This window comes from Lactuca serriola, chromosome 2 (assembly GCF_051521515.1).
Source record: "Lactuca serriola cultivar US96UC23 chromosome 2, Lser_US96UC23_V15, whole genome shotgun sequence".
Taxonomy (NCBI): Eukaryota; Viridiplantae; Streptophyta; class Magnoliopsida; order Asterales; family Asteraceae; genus Lactuca; species Lactuca serriola.
This window is the reverse complement of record NC_136409.1, coordinates 80,437,885-80,459,100: the sequence shown is the minus strand read 5'-3', so window position 1 is coordinate 80,459,100 and position 21,216 is coordinate 80,437,885. Positions and strand designations below refer to the sequence as shown.

The 21,216-nt window shown below is 34.9% G+C and overlaps 2 protein-coding genes across 2 annotated transcripts; both read right to left on the bottom strand.

The window, feature by feature from the left end:
* Window positions 1–8,114: 8,114 nt before the first annotated feature.
* LOC145086455 (Ribosomal L18p/L5e family protein) lies at window positions 8,115–9,948 on the bottom strand. Its single transcript, XM_079024213.1, has one exon. The coding sequence runs from the start codon at window positions 9,363–9,365 to the stop codon at window positions 8,316–8,318; it is 1,050 nt and encodes a 349-aa protein (XP_078880339.1). The 5' UTR covers window positions 9,366–9,948; the 3' UTR covers window positions 8,115–8,315.
* A 5,986-nt stretch (window positions 9,949–15,934) lies between these two features.
* LOC145086454 (F-box family protein) lies at window positions 15,935–20,737 on the bottom strand. Its single transcript, XM_079024212.1, has 5 exons — window positions 19,035–20,737; window positions 18,840–18,919; window positions 18,560–18,738; window positions 17,520–17,594; window positions 15,935–16,292 (listed from the first exon to the last, which is right to left on the bottom strand). The coding sequence occupies exons 1-5, from the start codon at window positions 19,731–19,733 to the stop codon at window positions 16,105–16,107; spliced, it is 1,221 nt and encodes a 406-aa protein (XP_078880338.1). The 5' UTR covers window positions 19,734–20,737; the 3' UTR covers window positions 15,935–16,104.
* Between the last annotated feature and the right edge of the window lie 479 nt (window positions 20,738–21,216).

The following is a 21,216-nucleotide window of genomic DNA, read 5'->3' as shown; positions in this document are numbered from 1 at the left end:
TGGAAAATTGGGCCATAGGTTGGGCTTTGGTCCATTGGTCAACTATTGGACCTTTTGAGTGTGAGTTGGACCTTGGACTTGGAACCCAATTATTAATTGGGTGTTGTTTTGATGTTGACAGCTCGGGAATCTGTCAACCAGAAGTTGGAGTTTTATCCGCGGAACTTTAGCAGTGTGAGGTGAGTTTTCCTCACTATACTCAAGGGTCAAAGGCACCAAGGCCGAACCTTTTGGATTGTTATCCTGATATGTTATGCATATATGATCTGTTAGATCAATATCCTGGTAGATAGGATGTTATTATGTTGTTATGATCTGTTAGATCGATTTGTCTGCTATAGACTATTATTTGATTATCTGTTATATGTACACATGTTTGATTGGTGGTTGAGGCTTATCTACTTTGTGCGAAAGCCAATAGACATGGGCAATCCAACCCGATGGTTGTGGTCCGTGAGTATTCCATCCCGAGGATGATTGGAGTCGTAGTATGTAGGCATTCCAACCTGATGGTTGTGGGCCGAGGGTATTCCATCTCGATGATGACTGGACCCCTTATATATATATATATATATATATATATATATTGGCATTCCAACCTGGGATATTCCATTCGAATGGATGACTGGACCCGGAGGTTGATTGGGCATGGGGTATTCGAACCCGATGGTTGATTGGATCCGACATATTTGTCAGTGTATACGGTGAGACTGGGCTGCTTCGTGCGTCAGTCAACAGGCTTGGGGTATTCCATCCCAATGGATGATTGGACCCATAGTATGTTGTCATTCTAACTCGATGGTTGAGGGCCTAGGGTATTCCATCCTAATGGATGATTGGACCCATAATATGTTGGCATTCCAACCCGATGGTTGAGGGCCTGGGGTATTCCAACTCGATTGTTGATTGGAACCATAGTATGTTGTTTGTGATTATATGTGTATTGTTATGTGTATGAGTATTTTGGGGGGAACTCACTAAGCTTTTTGCTTACGGTTTCAGTTTATTGTTTCAGATGTCTCGGCAAGGCGAAGGCATGACCGTACACATCTTCGCGTTTTGGACTTATGGTTTCTGGGATACTCTGATATGAAACTATTTTGAAAACGTTTTGTAATACCTAATGGCTTTTGATGTTTGAAAAAGTTTTAAATTGGCTTGATTTTTATGGGTGTTACATATTCAATTGTTATGATACTGTATATGACGTCATATGCCGCTGGACTTTTCCGCCGTCTCCTCGGTTCGGGGGTGTGAAACTTACATGTATACATTCATCTCTTTAATCAACATTTTTAATCAATAAAATCATCAAGACAGGTGATCATTATCACCTCCGAAAGTTTTGTGCCAGAGATATTAGCAAGGATGAATGGCTTTCTTGTAAACCATTGTGTCACCTTATCTACCATTTCATACTTGTTTTACCTCCAACATCATAGCCTCTCATACAATTTGGTTGATTTTTGATTGTTTAGTTTTTTACCAGAACATAAACGACATGGCCTTTCATATCCTTACAAAGATAATGGTAAAATAACTTAAAGACACTATTTAACTATGCCAATTAATGGCTTATTAAGATCATAATAAAAGACTTAATAAAATGCTATTAAATGTTGGTCTTGGAAGTAACGTCTTGGAAGTAGTTGTATTGGTAAACGGTGTCTTGGGAAATGGAAAAGGTAGCGCTTCAACTCCCAAGGGTTCCTGAAAATTGCCACTTTTAAAGTAACCTTGCATCCCAAGGCTTCGCATCTACCAAGCCTCCTTCGCATCAAGTTCAATCGCAACCAAGTCATCATGCGCATCCATATGTCCCATTGGTACCGGACTCTCTCTCGCATCAAGTCACTAGAAAATGTGAACCGAACCTCACTGCTATAACCAGAATCACAATGATCACCAAATACAAATGATAGGTTGCGACTGTTCGCAATAAATCGCACTCGATTGTATCTAACCACCAATCGCAGTTGTTCGCATCTATCCAATACATGTTCGCATTCAAATCCCTCCTCACATTCGCATTCCAAAGCATGACACTGCAACTAATTGTGACGGTTCGTACCGAATTGCACCCGTTCGTAATTTGAGCTTATTTCGGAGCTGAAAACTTTACTTCTCATCGTGATTGATATTCGGACCTAATTGAGTTCGGATCAAAAATAGACATTTGGAGGACCACCATCCAAATACGCTTCAGACCCTCCCTCTTCAAAAGGACTTGTCCTCAATTCTTAAAGGTTTTCATCAAGAAGATACGAACTTCTTGACACTTCCACAGCTCCTTCATCAAACCCAAATTAGTTTCAACAAAAGATCCATTATTACTAATAGTAAGCATAGTTTTAACGAATTTAGTCTGGTTGGAAACATTCTTCAAAATTGTATTTGGGCTTAACCAATCATCAACGTTATCAGACCTTGAACAATCATCAGATGACCCATTTGGACTTGACTTCCTTTTCTTGTGAATCTTGCTTCTCGAATTCCATTAACCCTTTGAAACAACAAGGAATGAACGCTTCTCCTGTTTCCCATAGAATATTTTAGATCTAGGGACTTCAAACATCTGTTCAAAATTTACCAAATATTCTTCTCTGTTTTTGTAACATACTAAAACACTATCAAGGTATACATCCATGAACTTGAAAAGATAGAAGAGATTTGGCCATATAAACGTAGGAACAACAACCAGACCTTTCTTCTTTATTCCCAACAACATTGTAACAGACCATTCATAACGAGAACGAATTCCTTCTGTTTGCAGCGACAAATATGTTCCAATCGCAATGTTGTTATTGTTTCATTCGCAACGACATTGCCTCCCTTTTGTTCGCAATGATACAATTGATCCAGTCACATTAATACAACTGACACGATCGCAATGATATTTCTTTCCCTCCGATTGCAACAACATCACGATTCCATTTGTAACGATGTTACTGTAACTATGTAACCATTCACAACGATGTCAATTGCATTTCAATTGCAGCAATGTTCCTCCTTGTAATGAACCAGAACAATGTTGGCTTCTCTTCTTTGCCAATTCGCTTCTCTTCCATTCACACACCTATTTCTCCCCAACCATATCTTCTATTTGTGGAACAACAACCACTTTCGCATCTTCTCATGAACACAATTAGGACCCTGCAAATTAATCTTGTAAAAATTGAAATTGTTAACTATATTCTTTTGAAGGACCGGGGCATGGTTCATATTATCAATGTGATGAACAGTACATCCTAATTTCATTTCTTCCCAACTTATGGCAAACCAAAAGAATAAGAATCTAATCATTATGAATTCCTACCCATATGGATACTTAGGACTTGACCTTCATGATGATTCACTCCTCCTTCTTTGCTCTTAGAAAGATGGTTTCTAACAAAATCGACATCACCCTTCTTCTTTCTTTCATCACCAAATTCACTCGATCTTTCCGGATGTTCTTGAATAATAAACGAAGTACCATCCAGAACATTGGTTGTTTGTGGCCAACACAAAAATTTAGTTTCACTATGCCATGTTTCTTTTTGTGTCTTATCGCAACCTTCAAGAATATCTCTTTGTGAAACCTCCCTTATGTCGCCTTCTAGAGGGTATAACATTTTTCCATCACCCTTTGTCTCCTGGGGTGGTTCCTAACACACCATGGGTAAATCAAAATCCTCAACTCCCAAATGAGTGTCACCAGCAACAACCTTCACCTTAATGGTGCTACCTCCTGCATAAGAAATTGCAATTGATGTAGGCTCATTAATGATTTTTAATTCAACAATAGTATCGACATCATTTGTTGAATGAGCATTTGGGTCTTCCTCTTGAAAAACCACCATCATTTTCACATTCCCTTGAATCACAATCACATCTTCGCAGTCAACCTACTATACCTCCTCGGTTTCGTAAGCTTGTTCGTCAACTATTGAACACACTGCTGTAGATGTCGACTCCTGGAATTCTTTTCGTGATTCAACCAGATTCACCTCCTTCTCAACAACTTTGTTCGCATCAACAAAATTGTTTTCTTCCATGATTGCCTACACAGTTTCAACAATTTTTGTAACATCCCAAAAATATGATCCAAAATTTTCATTTTTAATTTAAGTAAAACAGTATTCCAACATCATCCATACATCCCAAGTAAAAAAAGTGTATCAAATATCAAAAAAAATCAGAGTGAAATATCAAGTGCGGAATCCCTGTGGTGTGCGATACAGTCATCCCGAGCTCTTCCCCTTGGAACCGGAAATACCTGAAACATAAACTGAGAACCATAATCACAAAGCTTAGTGAGTTGCCCAAACTACCCCGTACCATAAATAACAAATCACATACTGGGACCCTGCCCTACATCGGGCCTCGCGCGGCATTAGGCCCCGCCCAACAACGAGTCCCGCTCGGTTTACATATTTGTTACTCTCAGGCCTCGCCTGTCATTGGTCCTTGCCCTCTATACACATACTATATATATATATATATATATATATATATATATATATATATATATATATATATATATATAACATAATCATGCTAACACATATAATGATCATAAACAATAGAATATGTTCCAGTCATCAGGCCTCGCCCGACATCGAGCCCCGCCTGGTATACATTGCAGCACATAACACATGCAAGGATCACGCAGACTCCCTACATCCTAGCATAATCAATAAGGGATGGTATTGGTGCCTTAGACCCGCTAAACCCAGTGAGGAAACTCACCTCGAATATTGAATCTCACTAAAGATCCCTAGCTGCTGTCTTGACGACTCCTCGAGCTATCAATAAAAAATAACACCCAATTAACAGTTGGGTTCCATTCTATATCCAATAATCCATACTTAGGTTAAAATGACCATTTTACCCCTGACCTAGCTTGATCCAAGACTAAGGCCCAAATCCACAATCTAAAAGGCCCAATACCAAATAGTCCTTCATGGCCCACTTATGGCCCAATTTTCCTAATTGGGCCCAAACCCCCTATATGAGCCTTACCCTAAAGACCAATAAATTTCCTTAGTTCAAAAGCTTGATTTCAAATGGCCCATTAAGGCCCAAAGCAGCAAGGTCCAAAGAAGTAGCCCATCCGAGGCCCAAAAGATGCGAAACCCAACTTCAAATTATATCATTCTACTTTCATAAAAATGTCCATAACTCATGCATGGATGGATCTAACTTCAAAGGTGACAACTTTATGCATCTAGAACCTCAGAAACACCAAGAGTGGCAACTCAAAGCTCCTAGAGCGGTAACACACCACTAGATCTTATTTATAGACCAAAAAGGGACAAAAACACAAACATAATAGATCTAAGCCACCATTGATCAAGTTCATAGCCTTTTACCTCCAATAAGTTGGAAATGAAGCAAAAGGTCGAGATCCACAAGCTCTTCCTTGATCCACCGCCTTGAAACAAGCTTGTTCTTCTTGAATATGAACCAAAACCACCAAAAGTGAACACAATAAGCTAAAAACACAAAGGAGGGACTTAGGGTTTCGATATGGGACTAAAAGGTCTAAGGAGGCTGAGAAATAAGGGTTTCAAAAGCCATAAGGATGAGTATATAGTGGCCAACCCAGGAAATTAGGGTTTCAAGAATCATTACGTACGCCCCGCTTACTCCTCTGGAACCCCGACCAAGTCTTCACATGAGTATGCTAAGCGCACCACTTGGTACGCCCCGCGTACTCACTTTAAAGTTTGTACACTAAGCATACCTTGTGGTACACCCCGCGTACAACTCAAGGACTAAAATGGACAAATTAAATAACACAAGGGCAAAAGAGAAACTTACAGGATTCAAGTGTTACAATTTCAACTCTGGAGTTATCTCGTTCTTTAATTTCTTCAATGAATTCCTTCATTACTTCATCTTTCTCATCTCTAATCACGAAATTGGTTTCTTCAATATTTACTTCAGCAATTTCGTCTTCAACAACAAAATTAATTGCTTCATCCTTGACTTCTTCTTCCACCTTGACGTCGACAACATCAACTTGGTCATCTAGGGTTTGTGAAGTTTGACGTACCAAAACCGTGTCAACAGACGAGGCTTCATACTCTTCCACTTCTTTTTCGATCCCAAAAGTCTTTGTCAACGTCTCCGCTCTTCTGTTCACATTAATAGTCTTCAAGGTCATTGGCATATACTTCCCTCAGAGTTTTCGTTTCAGAGATTCCCAAGAAGAGAGTTTCCCCTTTCCTTCACGAACTCTCTTTGCCTTCAACCCCTTATACCACAATTCAGCTTCACCACGCAACCTTAGAATTGCATATTTGCAACTCCATTCATCGTCCACTCCTTTGAACTGAAAAATTCTTTCCATCTCTTTCTCCCAATCCAAGTATTTTTCTGTATTGAATCCTCCAATGAATTTAGGCAATTCGTTCATCTTTAACTTCTCAACAAACCTGGCTGCTCACGCCTTGGCTACCTTCAACTTGCTTCTTCAACTATATCCTTCATGGCTTCACGAAGAAACTTCAGATCATCCTAAATTCCTAATCCATCTGGAATAACACTTGGCAGTAACTTTTAGCTAGAACAACAATGGCATCAAATTTTTGCAAGAACTCAACAATAGCAAATTAACAACACCTCGACACAAACTTTTCGGCTCCCGGTCGAACTTTACTTTGATACATGCAACAAGATTTGTTTTAAAAAGAACAAGAACTTCAATAACAACAACCGTAATCAACAAAAGTCCGGTAGGAGCTTTTGAGCTTTGATACTACAATTTATGGATATTTGGACCGCTCCAAGGGTCCACAACATGACTCGAATTCCCAACACAACAATTGATAAGAAATTTGGAGCTTGGGATCGAATTTGAAGCGAAATAACAATACATACAAGAACAAAGAATAAAAGATAAGAACAAAGGATAAATGTGAAAATCAAGTTAGACCTATAACTTGAGATACGGTGAAAACAAACCAAGACATATTGGTTTGGGTTCAAGATCACAGTTAGGAGACGCGTAAAGACCAGCTTTTGAATTGTAGCCACAACTCAGAAAAGATGACAACAAGTTCAAAGTTTTTATATATTCGATAATTTGATCCCCTCTTACAAATGAACAACATGGCCTTTTATAGCCTTACAAAGATAATGGTAAAATAACTTAAAAGACACTATTTAACTATGTCGGTTAATGGTTCATTAAGATACTAATAAAAGACTTAATAAAATGCTATTAAATGTTGGTCTTGAAAAGTAACGTCTTCGAAGTAGTTGTATTGGTAAATGGTGTCTTGGGAGAAGTTGTCTTAGGAAATGGAAAAGGTAGCGCTTCAACTCCCAAGGCTTCCTGAAAAACGTCACGTGTAAAGTAACCTCGCATCCTAAGGCTTCACATCCACCAAACCTCATTCGCATCAAGGTCAATCGCAACCAAGTCATCATGCACATCCATATGTCCCATTCGTATCGTGACAGCCTTCGTATCCATTCATCCCATTGCAATCAGACTCTAACTCGCATCAAGTGACTAGCAAATTCAAACCGAACCTCACCGCTATCACCCAGATCGCAATGATCACCAAATACATAAGATAGGTTGCAACCGTTCGCAATCAATCGCATTTGATCGTTTCTAACCACCAATCGCAATTGTTCGCATCTATCCAATACCCATTCGCATTCAAAGCCCTCCTCGCATTCACATTCCAAAACATGGCATTGCGACTCATTGTGACGGTTCACACCCAATCGCACCCGTTCGCAATTTAAGCTTATTTTAGGGCTGAAAACTTTACTTCTCATCGTGATTGACGTTATGACCTGATTGAGTTCGGATCGAAAATAGACATTTAGAGGACCGCCATCCAAATGCACATCAGCATGTTGTTTTGGTTAAAAAATATAAACATGTTTTTTTAGTTAAAAATAAAAGAATGTGTTTCAACGAATGGTGTTGTAGTTCTGACTGATGTGGTTGCTCCATACGAACATTATATGCAAGGAGAAAAATGCCAAAATACTAGAAGAGCGTATGAAATCCAAAATATGAAAATTGTTGGATGAATACATATGAAATCAATTAAATAACCATACACACAAAATGGAGTTTTACGAGATAAACTCGTGAAAAAACAAAAAAACAAAATAGTAAAAATGAGTTAAAAGAAAATTTCTTACATGGTTGAAATGGCATGATTTTCCTCGTTAAATCCATTAAGTACAAATAATTGACACTTTACTGACATGGACAAGGGACAAGATAGTCATTTCATATCTGCCTCTATATCACCTCTCTCCTTAAGGATTCTATAAAAGAGAAAATCAACGACTCCATATATCTAAAACTTATAATCTGCAGATTGAAATCCAGGTTTTCGAGCTGTCGTCTTCTTAACCTTCACCTTCACCCATACACCATTACTTATTAAAGACTGAAGTACACTTTGAAGTTTCCCTTCCAATTTCTCACCTTTTCTTGGTGTATAAATCACATTGTGAATATCATCAGCTAAAGCTCTTTTTGCTAATACTTTCCCAACAGCAGCACAAGCAGCAACATTCCTAGTCGAATCCAGATCAAACTTCATGTCTTTAGAAATGGAATGAGCCACAACAACAACATTACTTGTTGCTCGATGAACAATGCATGCACGTACAGATGCTTTTGAGATGTAAATGTCCAAACAAAATGGCTCATGATAAGCTGCTGTTAACTGATTGAAAGTTGGAACCCTTTCCTTTTGTTTATGCTTATTTCCCATTAAAGATCCTTCCAGTTTATCCAATTTATGAAATTTGGAAAGTTGGTTTCCTTTCTTTTTGCTTTCTGTGATCTCATCTTGTCTGTTTGAAACATTTTCAAGTCTTGAAGAAGGGGTTTCTTTTGAAATTGAATCACCCTTCCTTTTAGAAGATTTCCTCCTGTGGAAATCAAAATTGTATTCTTCGTATTCTTTGGAAGATTTGTCAAGCTTATAAAACAGATTTCCACATATTCTCAAATCATCGATTTCATCAAAATCAGGGTCGTTTTGGTTTTGAGGTGCATGATTAACCATTTGAGCATGAGAGGAATTAGTTACCTGTGATGGGGAAGTAGCATCTTTCATGGCATCTGCGAAACCTGTTGAAATTTCCCAAGTCTCATCATCTACGATGTCAAGTTTGTAATCGTGGGGTTGATCACAAACTTTTGAAAACAATGGTAAATGGTGAAGGTTGTGATTGTAATTTGAAGAACTGGATTCATTTTTCGAATCACGAGTTGCTTCAGTTCTATTATGGACAGAACGTAAGATACTTGAGGAAAGGCTGCGGTTTTTTGGATGAAAATGGTAATTCACTATTTCTCGAAAGATGATTGCCCTCCTAAGGGACATCCAGTTCATCTTGTGGTGTTGAACCAGTAGCAGTTGGCGGAGAATCTTCTAATGTTCAAACAAACGAAACATCAAACACCTGGTGTGCAAAACCAAAATGAGCAAACCTTCGTTTCAGTGGGTGGCAAGAGGCACAAAGAGAGACTTGAAAAACGATTCAAAATGAGCCTAAATTTCCCAAATGAAAGGAACTACCAAACACGCCAAAAGAAATCATCAAACACCGGTATCTAGAAAACAAAAGAAACCAGCAGAAAAATTGGAGAAATCGTAGTCACATCATGGGTCGAAACATAAGTTGAATAGGGGGAATAGGGAAGAAGGAGACGCATCTGGTGATCGATTGGAGGGAGAAGAAGTGGGATAAAGAACCTACGATCGATCTTGAGAGAAGGAGAAGCTGCGATTTTTTGAATTTTGATGGGTATTAATAGATTTTGAGAAGCAAGGAGGGTTCGAGTTTCTTGCTGGGTCCGCTCGCACACACTCAAAGCCTGATTCGCTCTCGACTCTTGAGTGGCTTACTGGGGTAGCACTTTCTTTTGTGGGCTAGACAGCAAATGCAGGCGACAACAATAACGCAAATATGGGGAAGGGAGGTTTAAAAGAACCGTGGTCGATCCACACCAAAGTATGGGGTAGTATACCTAAATTTTTTTGAAGGACAACATTTTGGAAAAACAGAAAATTGATTTATTAATGTAATTAATTTTTTATTTTGTTTATATTTAGGTAATAATTTTTTGTTTAAATTATTTTAAGGACAACATTTTGGAAAAACAGAAAATTGTTAATTTTTTATTTTGTTCATATTTAGGTAATAATTTTTTGTTTGTATGGATCTAAATAACAAATTTATTGGAAGTATTCACATATGACAATTATAACCGGCTGTAACAGGTTACATCCGATCATAATAGTCATACGAGAACACTTTCAACAAATTCCTTTTCTAGATGTATATAAATTTTTTTTTACCAAAATATGAACAAAACGAAAAGGTAATTACCCTGATAAATCAATTTGCATTTTTATTAAGGTAGTCGATCATAATGTTTGTAATATTAATAGATTCAGTTAAATATGAACAACAACATAGGGCTTCACCTTCAATTGATTATATAGTTGTTGGAGGATCGAAACTTGGTGGTCAAGGACATGGAAGGGTTGTTGGTGGTCTTAAAACATCTTATGTGAATGTTGTTACGGGCAATACTGATAATAATGCAACATCGAATGTGATGGGAGCCAAGAAAAAGTTATCTTAAAGGAAAAAAGACGTGTTAAGATTACATGATTCTAACAAGATTTTGGTTGCTAAGGTTAGGGATAGGGAGACTTCAACTTTACTTAATCTCTATCAAATTTGTTTGAATGAGGGATATGTGGAGCTTAAGATCAGGAATATTTGTGGCTTATGGGTTCTGAATGAATTTCGAAACTCGGAGGCATGTTCTACGTTTCAAAAGAATATCAGTTTAAAAGGTTTTGTTAAAGAAGGCAACCGAATAAGCAATAATTTTTGTGGTGGAGGAATGGATGGTGTGGTAGGAGGTTAAATCATTAATCCAGGGCTGGCCCTAGAGCACAGGCAAGCGGGGCGACCGCCTCGGGCCTCAGCAAAATCGGGCCCCCCTACAAGTTACAATTGGTATACGTATATATAGTTTGGCATAATATATAATATAATATGAAGAAATGAAACAAAGTTATTTGGAGTTGAGATGGTAATGCATATAAATTTGCATGGTGGAGGCCTCGTGTTCGATTCTTGCATTTGTCATCTTTTTTTAATACATTACACTTCAGTTATTTATTTATTTATTTTTCTTTTTTATGTGCCTTTCCGATAAATGGCACTTCATTTTTCAAGAAGCAATCACGAATGTTTGATGAAGTCCCCTCGTTATACATTACTTCACAATAGTTTCAAGAAGTGAATAATTCATCATGAAATCTTGCTTATTTCGTAAATATGTAAGAAAAAAACCAAAAATATGCCATCTTGTTTCTCTATTCACTTGTTCCTCTTTGTGTGGTGTTTTTTAATACATACATATCTATTATTGTTCACTTGTTCCTCTTTGTGTGGTGTTTTTTAATACATACATATCCATTATTGTTTGATCCGAGTTTGAGGTTTTAATTGATAAATAAATCTACAAGTACTTAATTCTGATTTAGATTAGTTTTTGATTCCTACTTACCAATATAGATAGTCTTCGGTTCTTCTTACAAATCTTGTTCTGTTCAGGTCAAGATGCTATAAAAATGATCCTTATCGGCGGTTGATGGTTTATGAAAGTCCTCGTGAATTTTTGGCTTCTTACTCAAACTTATTGGTGTTGTTGCAGCATTTTAATGCCTCATACAAAGCTTCCTATAAAGCAATAAAGCCGACTTTGGTGGTTTTTTATTTTTGGTTCGGGTCTGGATCATTCAGCCATGTTGTGTGTTACTTGGAGTTGTTGTGTATATAGTTAAAGAAATTATGGATCTCTAATTGCATTTGCAATGTTAATTCATGGAGTCTTATGTATTTTACCTACCATTGACCATTTTACCCCTGATGTTGTTTAAACGCGTTCTGGGCCTAATACAATGTTGTTGATGTGCTGAAATGTTAAGTTACCTGCATAAAATTCATTTCATAGTGTTCATGTTGTTGCTCTAATTCTTTTTGGTTGGTATCTTTACCATTTTGCCCTTAGGGGTAGTTTTCTTTTATAATTCTTCTTGGTGTTGTAAGAATGGGTGCACTTGACTCAATGGTTTTCTGAACTTTAGACATGTTATGTCTTTCATCTACATAGGTAAAAAAAACGAAGCTAAAATTTGTTGTAATTAACTTACCTATCTTTTTTGTTTTTTTTGAAATTTTCTTTTTGACGGGTTTACTATAATCATTTATCCAAGTCCGACATCTTTACATACAAATCTTTTCAATTTTTTGTTTTTGTATTATATATATATATATATATATATATATATATATATATATATATATATATATATATATATATATATATATATATATATAAAACTTGTTTTGCATACTTTTTTATATTTAAAGGGCCTTATTTTTTTATTTTGCCTTGGCCTCAAATTGACTTGGATCGCCCTGTATTAACCTTGACAGCATTGGGTTGTGATTCTTTCCAGCGAATTGCAGATATGTGGGATCCTTTCATGTTTTTCGAAGATAATCCAGATGTCATAGTTCCGACAGAATATGTGTTAGCACAAAGAAGAAATCCATTATCTTTGAGGTGGTTTGATTTTCGTGGAATCAGTGGAATGTGATGTGTAGGTGCGTGAACTTGTTTCACAAATGGTCCTTCTGCTTTTAAATTTATCCCCAAAACAGTCTTTATGAAACTTTTTTTAGCATGAATGGTAATTTTGCAGAAAACTTCACAAACAAATTGTCTTTATGACTAAACGTATGTTAGAAATAGATGTTAAGTCCACATAAGGACCATTTGTGAAATTTTCTGAAACTTCACATAAGGACGATTTATAAATTTTCCGAAACTTCGCATAAAGACTATTTGTGAAAATTTTGTTTTCATTTTGAAAAAAAAATTATTAAACCTTGTATTAATTATCATAAATCAAATAAAAAAGCAAAAAACTAAAACATAGAAATATAATAATTATATATATATATATATATATATATATATATATATATATATATATAAAATAGAACTTATTAATTTTAATAAGTATACAAATATATTTTATGCAATATATAAATATTTTTTGCTGTCTAAAATTTATAAAAAAATATTTAAAAGACAATACATGACTAAACATTTTCAATTTTTTTTTATCTAAATACTTGAAGATAAATGATGTTTTTATACTACAAACACCTTTAGATAAAAAAAAAAATAGTTAATTATGTATTGCGGTTTAAATATTTTAGATAAAAAATATTTATATGGTGATTAAAATTGGTAATTTTATTTTTTTTAATTTATATAAACATTACACTTTTTATGTTTTTTTTCTTTTTTTTTATTTTGTGATGACTAATACACGGTTTAATAGATTTTTTTTAAAAAAAATCACAAATGGTCTTTATGTGATGTTTTAAAAAATTTCATAAATAGTATTTATGTGAAGTTTTAGAAAATTTCACAAATGGTTCTTATGAAGACTTAACGCCTCTCTTTAACGGATATTAGTCGTAAGGACTATTTGTGTGTGAAGTTTTCTCCAAAATATCATTAATGCAAAAAAAAAAATTTATAAGAACTACTTGAAAGATAAGTTTAAAACCAAAATGACCATTTGTAAAATTTTATATAAATATTGTAACATGTCCTAATCAAATTCATACCATATAACTCATAAAACATACTATTTTCAACTGTTGTCACACTTTCTAAATAATAAAAGTATGTATTGTAAGTCTTTATCATTTCTTGCATACACCAAATATACTTGGAAGTTCTATTACACAACTTAGTTCTTCATATTATTTTTCATTTGTTTAGATATTATTGTTATAATATTGTTTATTTTACTAATTCCGCACTTTACAATTATTGTTTGCGCTTAAATGATCTTAACGCAACATATAATACATAACTGTGGTCGTTGTCATTATTCATTAAGATGTGATTTCTCAAGGACAAACTTTTGGATACATGACCAAACAAAATCCTCCTTCAAATGATTCGACGTACAATCCATCCTCTTATTTCTATCACAAATTTTTATTTAACATCATAAAAATAAAATAAATACAATATTTTATTTTATTAAGTTTTTACTTTTTTTGTTCTTAGAAATTGCAATATCTATTCTTTATGAGCTTTTATCTCTAAATTTTCTTAATTATGTCGACATAGTAACTTAGAAAGTCGATATAATGAGTAAGACATGGTTGTCGTTTTGAATCTACCCTAATAAATGAAAATGACTTTGCCACATGTCCTCTTCTCATTCATTTGGACACATGGCATTTTCTAGAAATTTTAAATTTTTCTATTTTCCACTTGTCATTTTATTGTATTTTTGATTTTATTAAATTAAAATCCACATTTAATATGTAAAGTAATATATATGTAAGGTATTTATTAGAAAATGGTTTATATATGTAATGTATCTAATGCATTAAAGTCTCATTAATTTTAATAATTCAAAAAAATTCTTATTTTTCTTATAAATTTAAAGTTTTCAAATTGTTAAAATTTTATATTTAATTTTTTTAAAATAAACTCATGTAATATGTATAAAAATGGTATTCAATTTTTTTTAAACATTTAAAAAATGTTTGAAAAGAAAGTTACATGCTAGTTTTGTCCTAATTGCCCATAAAGTGGTCAAACACATTTGAATTTCTTCAACCTTAAACTCAGGATTCTCGTTGACACCCACTACCTCCTCAAATCCCCTTTTTCAGGCCATCGTTTCTCCCATTAATGGCGTTATAGCCTCATCACTCGCCACCACATTCTCCACAACTCAGTCAACAATGGACTCGCTTTCCCTTCCTCCCTTCTACCTTAGCGCACCCACAACTCCCGGTGGTTGCAGCCCACAAAATCTCCGATTCTACAGCACAAGATCAAGCCCACTCCACCAAGTCGGTGATCGGAAAACCATCGACGACGAGTTTGATTTCGGTTGTAGTCGGAGATTAGATGATGGATGGTCACCATCGATTTCCACCACCGCGTTTGCCGATGAACTTTTCTGCAACGGTAAAGTTTTGCCCTTAAAACTCCCTCCCCGCCTCCAGCGCTCAGTTCCCACGTCGCCGACGGCCGCTAGGTCACGCACAAGAAGCCCATTTCCTCACCGGTGCAAATGGAACGACGATTTTGATCCTTTCATGATTGCGTTAGAAAAAGTTAGCGAAGAACCAGGTAGAAGGACGAGCGTTCATCGGCGATCTCGTTCATATTCACCGTTTAGGGCTCGTAACATTTCACGCACCATAGAATCGGACCAAAAGGAATTAACCATAAGCATGATCAAGAATCAAAGCCAAATGGATCGAATCATCGAACCTGTGAATCCATTGAAGAACACAAGTGAATCGACCACCTGTACGGAATCAAAGATGGGGAAAATGAAATCAATTTTGCTCAGGTATGCTTCTCGAAAGAAGGAAATCAACAGAAAAAGAGAAATCGTTACGTTATGGAAAGTAAGTTACTTCAAGAACTGGAGGAAGAAAGAAGCGATGGAATCCAAAATGGGTATCAAATATAAGTTACTTCAAACGATTAGCGACAGAATTGGAATCCGTCATTAATTCTATAAAAACTCGAGATTTCATTGTTTACTTAAAAAAGTATCTCGGTGGTCATTCACTGTTTAATTCAATATCAAATACAAAAGGGAATTATACATGGAAGTATTTTTCACATTTGAATAACACCTTTATTTTAGTTAATTATAGTTTTGGTCCTCTTTTTTATATTCAAAAGAGAATCTTTTTGCATGTTTCCTCCTTATTTTACAATTTCATAACGTTTTTCGTCGTCACGTTTGATTAGTATGATTCTTTAAGAAACTGTGGGAGAAAGTAATTTTTCACTGTAAACATATAAGAACAATTATTACAAAAAAAATTATTCTTTTTGGAAGCAATGTAAAAATGATATAACACAGGGGACTAAAACTGTAATTTAATCTCTAATTCTAAAACGGAGGGGTATATTAAAAAGTAACCTACAAGTAACTTCCTACTTGAGAGTTATACATTTATAAATGAGATTTTCTATTATTATTCCAAGATTTCAGCAGGCCAAAATTGTTCCCACATTGAAATCTCATCTTTACGATTTAGTTTTCTGATTCCTCCATAAAACCCATCTGCCTCGTTTCCTTCCTCACGATGCTCTTTCCTGTTTATCATCGTATGTCTCCATCGTGATCCAGGAGCATATTGATTGAACTCCAACACCACAGTATCTAAACACATATAACTTTTTTCATCATCTAATCTAAAACAATAACATATTGGTTTAAAAAATTGACAAAATACATAAAAGCCATTTTATTTCCCCCATTTTTATGGTTTTACTGCTATATTACAGTTTTGTCAACAAAAGTCACCCAAGTTTGATACTTTTTTCTCCATATTGACGACTTTGACTTGTTATGACACGATATAGCATATTAAAACAGTTGCAATAGAAAATTGTTATATGTAGTGGCTTTACTGAAAATTTTGATACTAGTGTTCCACTAAAGCCACTAAAATTTGACTAGCCAGAGTGGTCCAAGTATAAAAACTGTCAAATTTTGATGGTTTTTATTGGCTAAAATAGCGTCTTTTATTTATTTTGGCCTAAAATTTCATTTTTTAAATTTATTTAAATTTGTGTTTTTTTTTTTTTTTTGGGTTTCCTGATGAGATTTGAGTATACGAGGTTTTGGGCTTTTACATTTGTGTCTCAAAAGATACTAATTTTTTTTTTTTGCACCTATATACTAAAAGGGGTCACGTGTAACCATTTTGTAGAAACTTTTTAATTGCACTAAAGAGGACGTTTTCGTACTTAAAACGTAAAAGTCAAAATTACGCAAATGCCCCAAGGCTCGACCCCACAAAATTAAACCAAAGAAAACAAAACCGACAACATAATTAAAACCACAAGTTGAATCATTATAACTCAATCAAAAACTCGAGAAGAACATTAATGATTTTAATGAATGGCATACACCATGGTCCATACCACTTGACAAAACAAGCGCAATGTTTTAATAGATCATGACAAATTGATAAGGGTACAACATCTTTCAGGACCACTTTTTTAAGAGGGTGTGCAATGAAATGTGACATATTCCTAATCATAGATTTTAATATCGGTATGGACCTTATAGAATAGAGAGGTTGTCGGGTGATAGGCATATAATCAAAGATGTCAATATTCAAAAGGGAAATAATTGTCAACTATCACTTTTATGGGGTCTATTTAATAGTTGGACACGTTTAGTTGTTGTCATATGAACAACATTAAGCCACACCATGGATCCCATATGATATTCATTATGAACGGCAAATTAGTTATGTGGTTGTTTATTTTCTTTATGTAAAAATAAATAAATTATTCTTTTAGCAACCCCTGAACTGGCCAACACAGAATCAACACATAATCCACCCTGGTATTTTTATGTAAATAAATAAAAACTTACCATTTTCATGGCAATGGCAATAAGTGTGATTACCATCACATGCTTCTAAGTGGCCTACAACACCATACCACCAACCTACAAGAGTAAAAAAAAAAAATTGAACATCTTTTGAGATCATATGTTTGTTGTTTACATTTTTAAAGAAAATTGATATCTCAAGAAAACAAGTGATCAATTTTGAAACAACTTTGAATAGCTGGCTTTTCCCAAAATGAAGGAAAATTATCTTTCATTAAAAAAATAAGAAAAGCAAAGTGGAGGTGAATTATTGGTTATATTCCAATAAAAGAACTTTAGGGCAAGACAAGAAAAAAAAAAGGATTCCAAATTAATCGCAGCCAACTACACAAATGAATGTGTCATGTTGTAAAGAGCATCTACTTTTCTTTCTTTATAATATAAAAGATTTCACAAGGCATTGGAGGATCATATCATTCTTTACATGGAATCAATTACCGAGACATTTTTTATTATATCAAGAAATAGCAATGTACTTTGATTTATTTGTTTATTATAAAATCTTGAGTAAATTACACGAATGGTCCCTATGGTTTAGGGTAATTTGCGCGTCCGGTCCCTAACTTATTTTTTTAACTCAGAAGGTCCCTACTGTTTGTTTTTGTTACACGTTTGATCCCTTACTTACCTAAAAAGACTATTTTCCCTTGATTTTTAATTTATTTAAATAAACACACCCCAAACCTCACTCCCCTCAACTTACTTTACCTACCCCATTATTTTTCCCTTTTTAAACAATATTCTTTTCAGGTAAGATAGGGGACCAAATGCGTAACAATAACAAACTGTATGGACCAAACGTGTAATAAAACAAATAATAGGGACCTTCCGAGTTAAAAAAATAAGTTAGGGACCAAGCGCGTAAATTACTCCAAACCATAGGGACCATTTGTGTAATTTACTCAAAAATCTTATTTTCATTTTTTTCCTATTACCATATTGTACATTGAAAAATTTATATAATCATAGCAATTTCATTTATATACAATGCTTTAAATAATGAGGGAGAAGAAAGTACAAACCATAAGGAAACTGTTTGTTCCTTCTCCATTGAATCTCAATGTGATCTTTTGGGCGTAAATCAATCAAACAATCTGAAATATGAAGATCATGAGGTGAATTATCAACAGGTGGGGCCCGCAGCCTATCCCATGTGACACCTGTCTCTATTGCTGCTGCCCTCCTCCCATGAGGTGGGTATCTGCAATATTTCCAATAAATAGCAATGTACTTTCAGTATTTGATTTTTGAAGTACAATGTCTTAATGAGAAATAAAATTGGAAGTAGTAATTGAGCTCTACCTAGCCTGGAATGTATCTGTATGAGAATCATAACTAAGGTCAGCATCATAGCAAGATAGCATGAACCCAACATGCCCATTCTGTAAAACAATAATTATCAAACATGGTAATGGGAATCATATTCCATGGAATGAACAATTCCATGGAATCCATGATTCCATAGTACCGAACACTGCCAAAAGAATGAAATCATACCTCACGATTGAAGACCTGAGCAGGGAACCAAAACTTTCCAGTCTGAAGCGCACGATAGCATGAAACTATGGAATCAATGGGAGGTTGAGAAGAAAGCTTTATTTTCTTGCTATCACCATAAGTAATAGAGCTAGATTTAAGTAAAATAACAGGCCAAAGTTTACACAAATAACCCAATAACCCTCTTCGATTTTCACCATCAAGAAAGTAATTCGATTGCTTTTTAGAAGCAATATGCGATTGCCATTCTTTGTAAGCCACGTCACCAATCACTCTACCCCATCTTTTCTTCATATGATCTTCCCAAAGGTGATCACTCAAACACATATCTCTTAAATAGCTACAAACACAAGCCATTTTACAAAGCCCATCGGGTTCAAGCTTTTCAAGTATGCATTCCAATGCCAAATTAGGCAAATCCAACACAGACATCTCATTCTCATTCTCATCCGCCTCTGATGTTGTCATATTTTCGGAGTTTCTTGTGATATTATTCTTTTTGATAATACCCTTTGCTGAAAACATAAACAAGAGGGTCTTCTTCAAGAGCCTAATAGATGGGAAAAGGGTGTACAAATCTTTCCAGTGATGGAAGGAGAGTAACCTCATATCATAGGCCCTCGAAGGAAGTGGTTTGATGGGAAGAGAGTATTTAAAAAAGAGGATGAAAGAGAAGCAAGTAACGAAGATAAAAAGCATTTTAAAAAAGGCGGAAGATATGGAGAACAAAGCACCAGTTTCTATTCTTCAAGAATTTCAAAATCCCTCACCTTCCAAATTAATGGGGTTTTCTTTCGTTTCTGTTCAAACGAAGCCCACCCAAAACCCAGCTTGTGGGCTTCGTCTTCTCTATAAAAACTTAAACCAGAAGAAAGTTTCAAGATTGAGGATTTACAGAGGGAGATGAGAGAGAATGAAAAGGTCAAGACTTACCTCTTTCGCCAATCAAGAGAGAGAACGTCAGATCTAAGACGGGTTTTCTGACAGAAATATCAGTGGGCATGTGTATCAGATTAGATTCTGAAAGAGGATGAACGCATCCAATAAATCTTTGAGAAAGAAAACACAAAGTTTTGGATAGAAATCAAGTACAAAAGTTGTAAATTAGGAGAAACAGATCAGGGTAGTTGAGATTGTACCAAGAGTTAGGTGAACCCAACAACTAAAAATGAAAGGATAAATGTAAACAATGGTTTATTTCCAATACACAATAAACAATTTAATGGTATATTCCAAAAAGATAGCTTGAGATGATGATGGAAGAGTCGTGGTAAAGAAGAAGAAGAAGAAGAAGAAGAAAAGATGTATTATGATGGAGTTTTTTGATTGGTAGTTCACTGGATTCTTCTCGTCAACAACTCATTTACCCAATGTCCTTACGCACACCCACAAAAACATACTTCAAGAAAAGAAAATGCGTTGGCTTTTGTCTTTCCCCTTTCCGTGTTTATCTTTTTGCTTTCTTTGGGGAATTTTGTCAAACGGGTTATGGGCGATAGTTGATGTAGCGAAGAAGGATGATAACTGATAAGAAAGGATTGTCTACCTTTACGTGTGTGTGCGGCTGCTTTGAAAGATTAACCTTTTAGAGTATGGGATTGTGTGGATATGATTTTGGGAGCTAATCCCTCTCTCCCTCTCTCTTTTTCTCTCTCTCGTTTCGCCATTTTATAGCAATAAGCAAGTGGAAAAGCCTACCGATACAATGGGGCAATGGGCGTAAAGTTGATATACTTATTTTATTGGCTGATATAGTTGACGGTGATTTTGTTATTTGATTTTAATATAGTAGTATGAATCCTTCTTACAATTTAAATATTATTTTATAAACCGCCCATACGAAGAAAAGATAATGTTTTGTCAAATTTTCCTTTTTAATTTCAGTTATCTTAGACATAATGATTTTAAAGGGTAATTGATTATGTATTTTGCATATATTTATTCTTTTACATTTTTTTTTTTGAGAATTTGATACATGCCATTATTAAACTTCAAAATATCATATTTGTCCAGTTTAATTTCTTAATATCGTATTTACCCTTCGTAAATCTTCAAAATATCATATTTGCCCAAATCCCTTTTAATAATGTTTTTAATATTTTATAATCATTTTTTATACCTTAGAATTATATTAATAATTAAAAAATCTAAACATATTATCCTTACGTCTATGATAATGGAA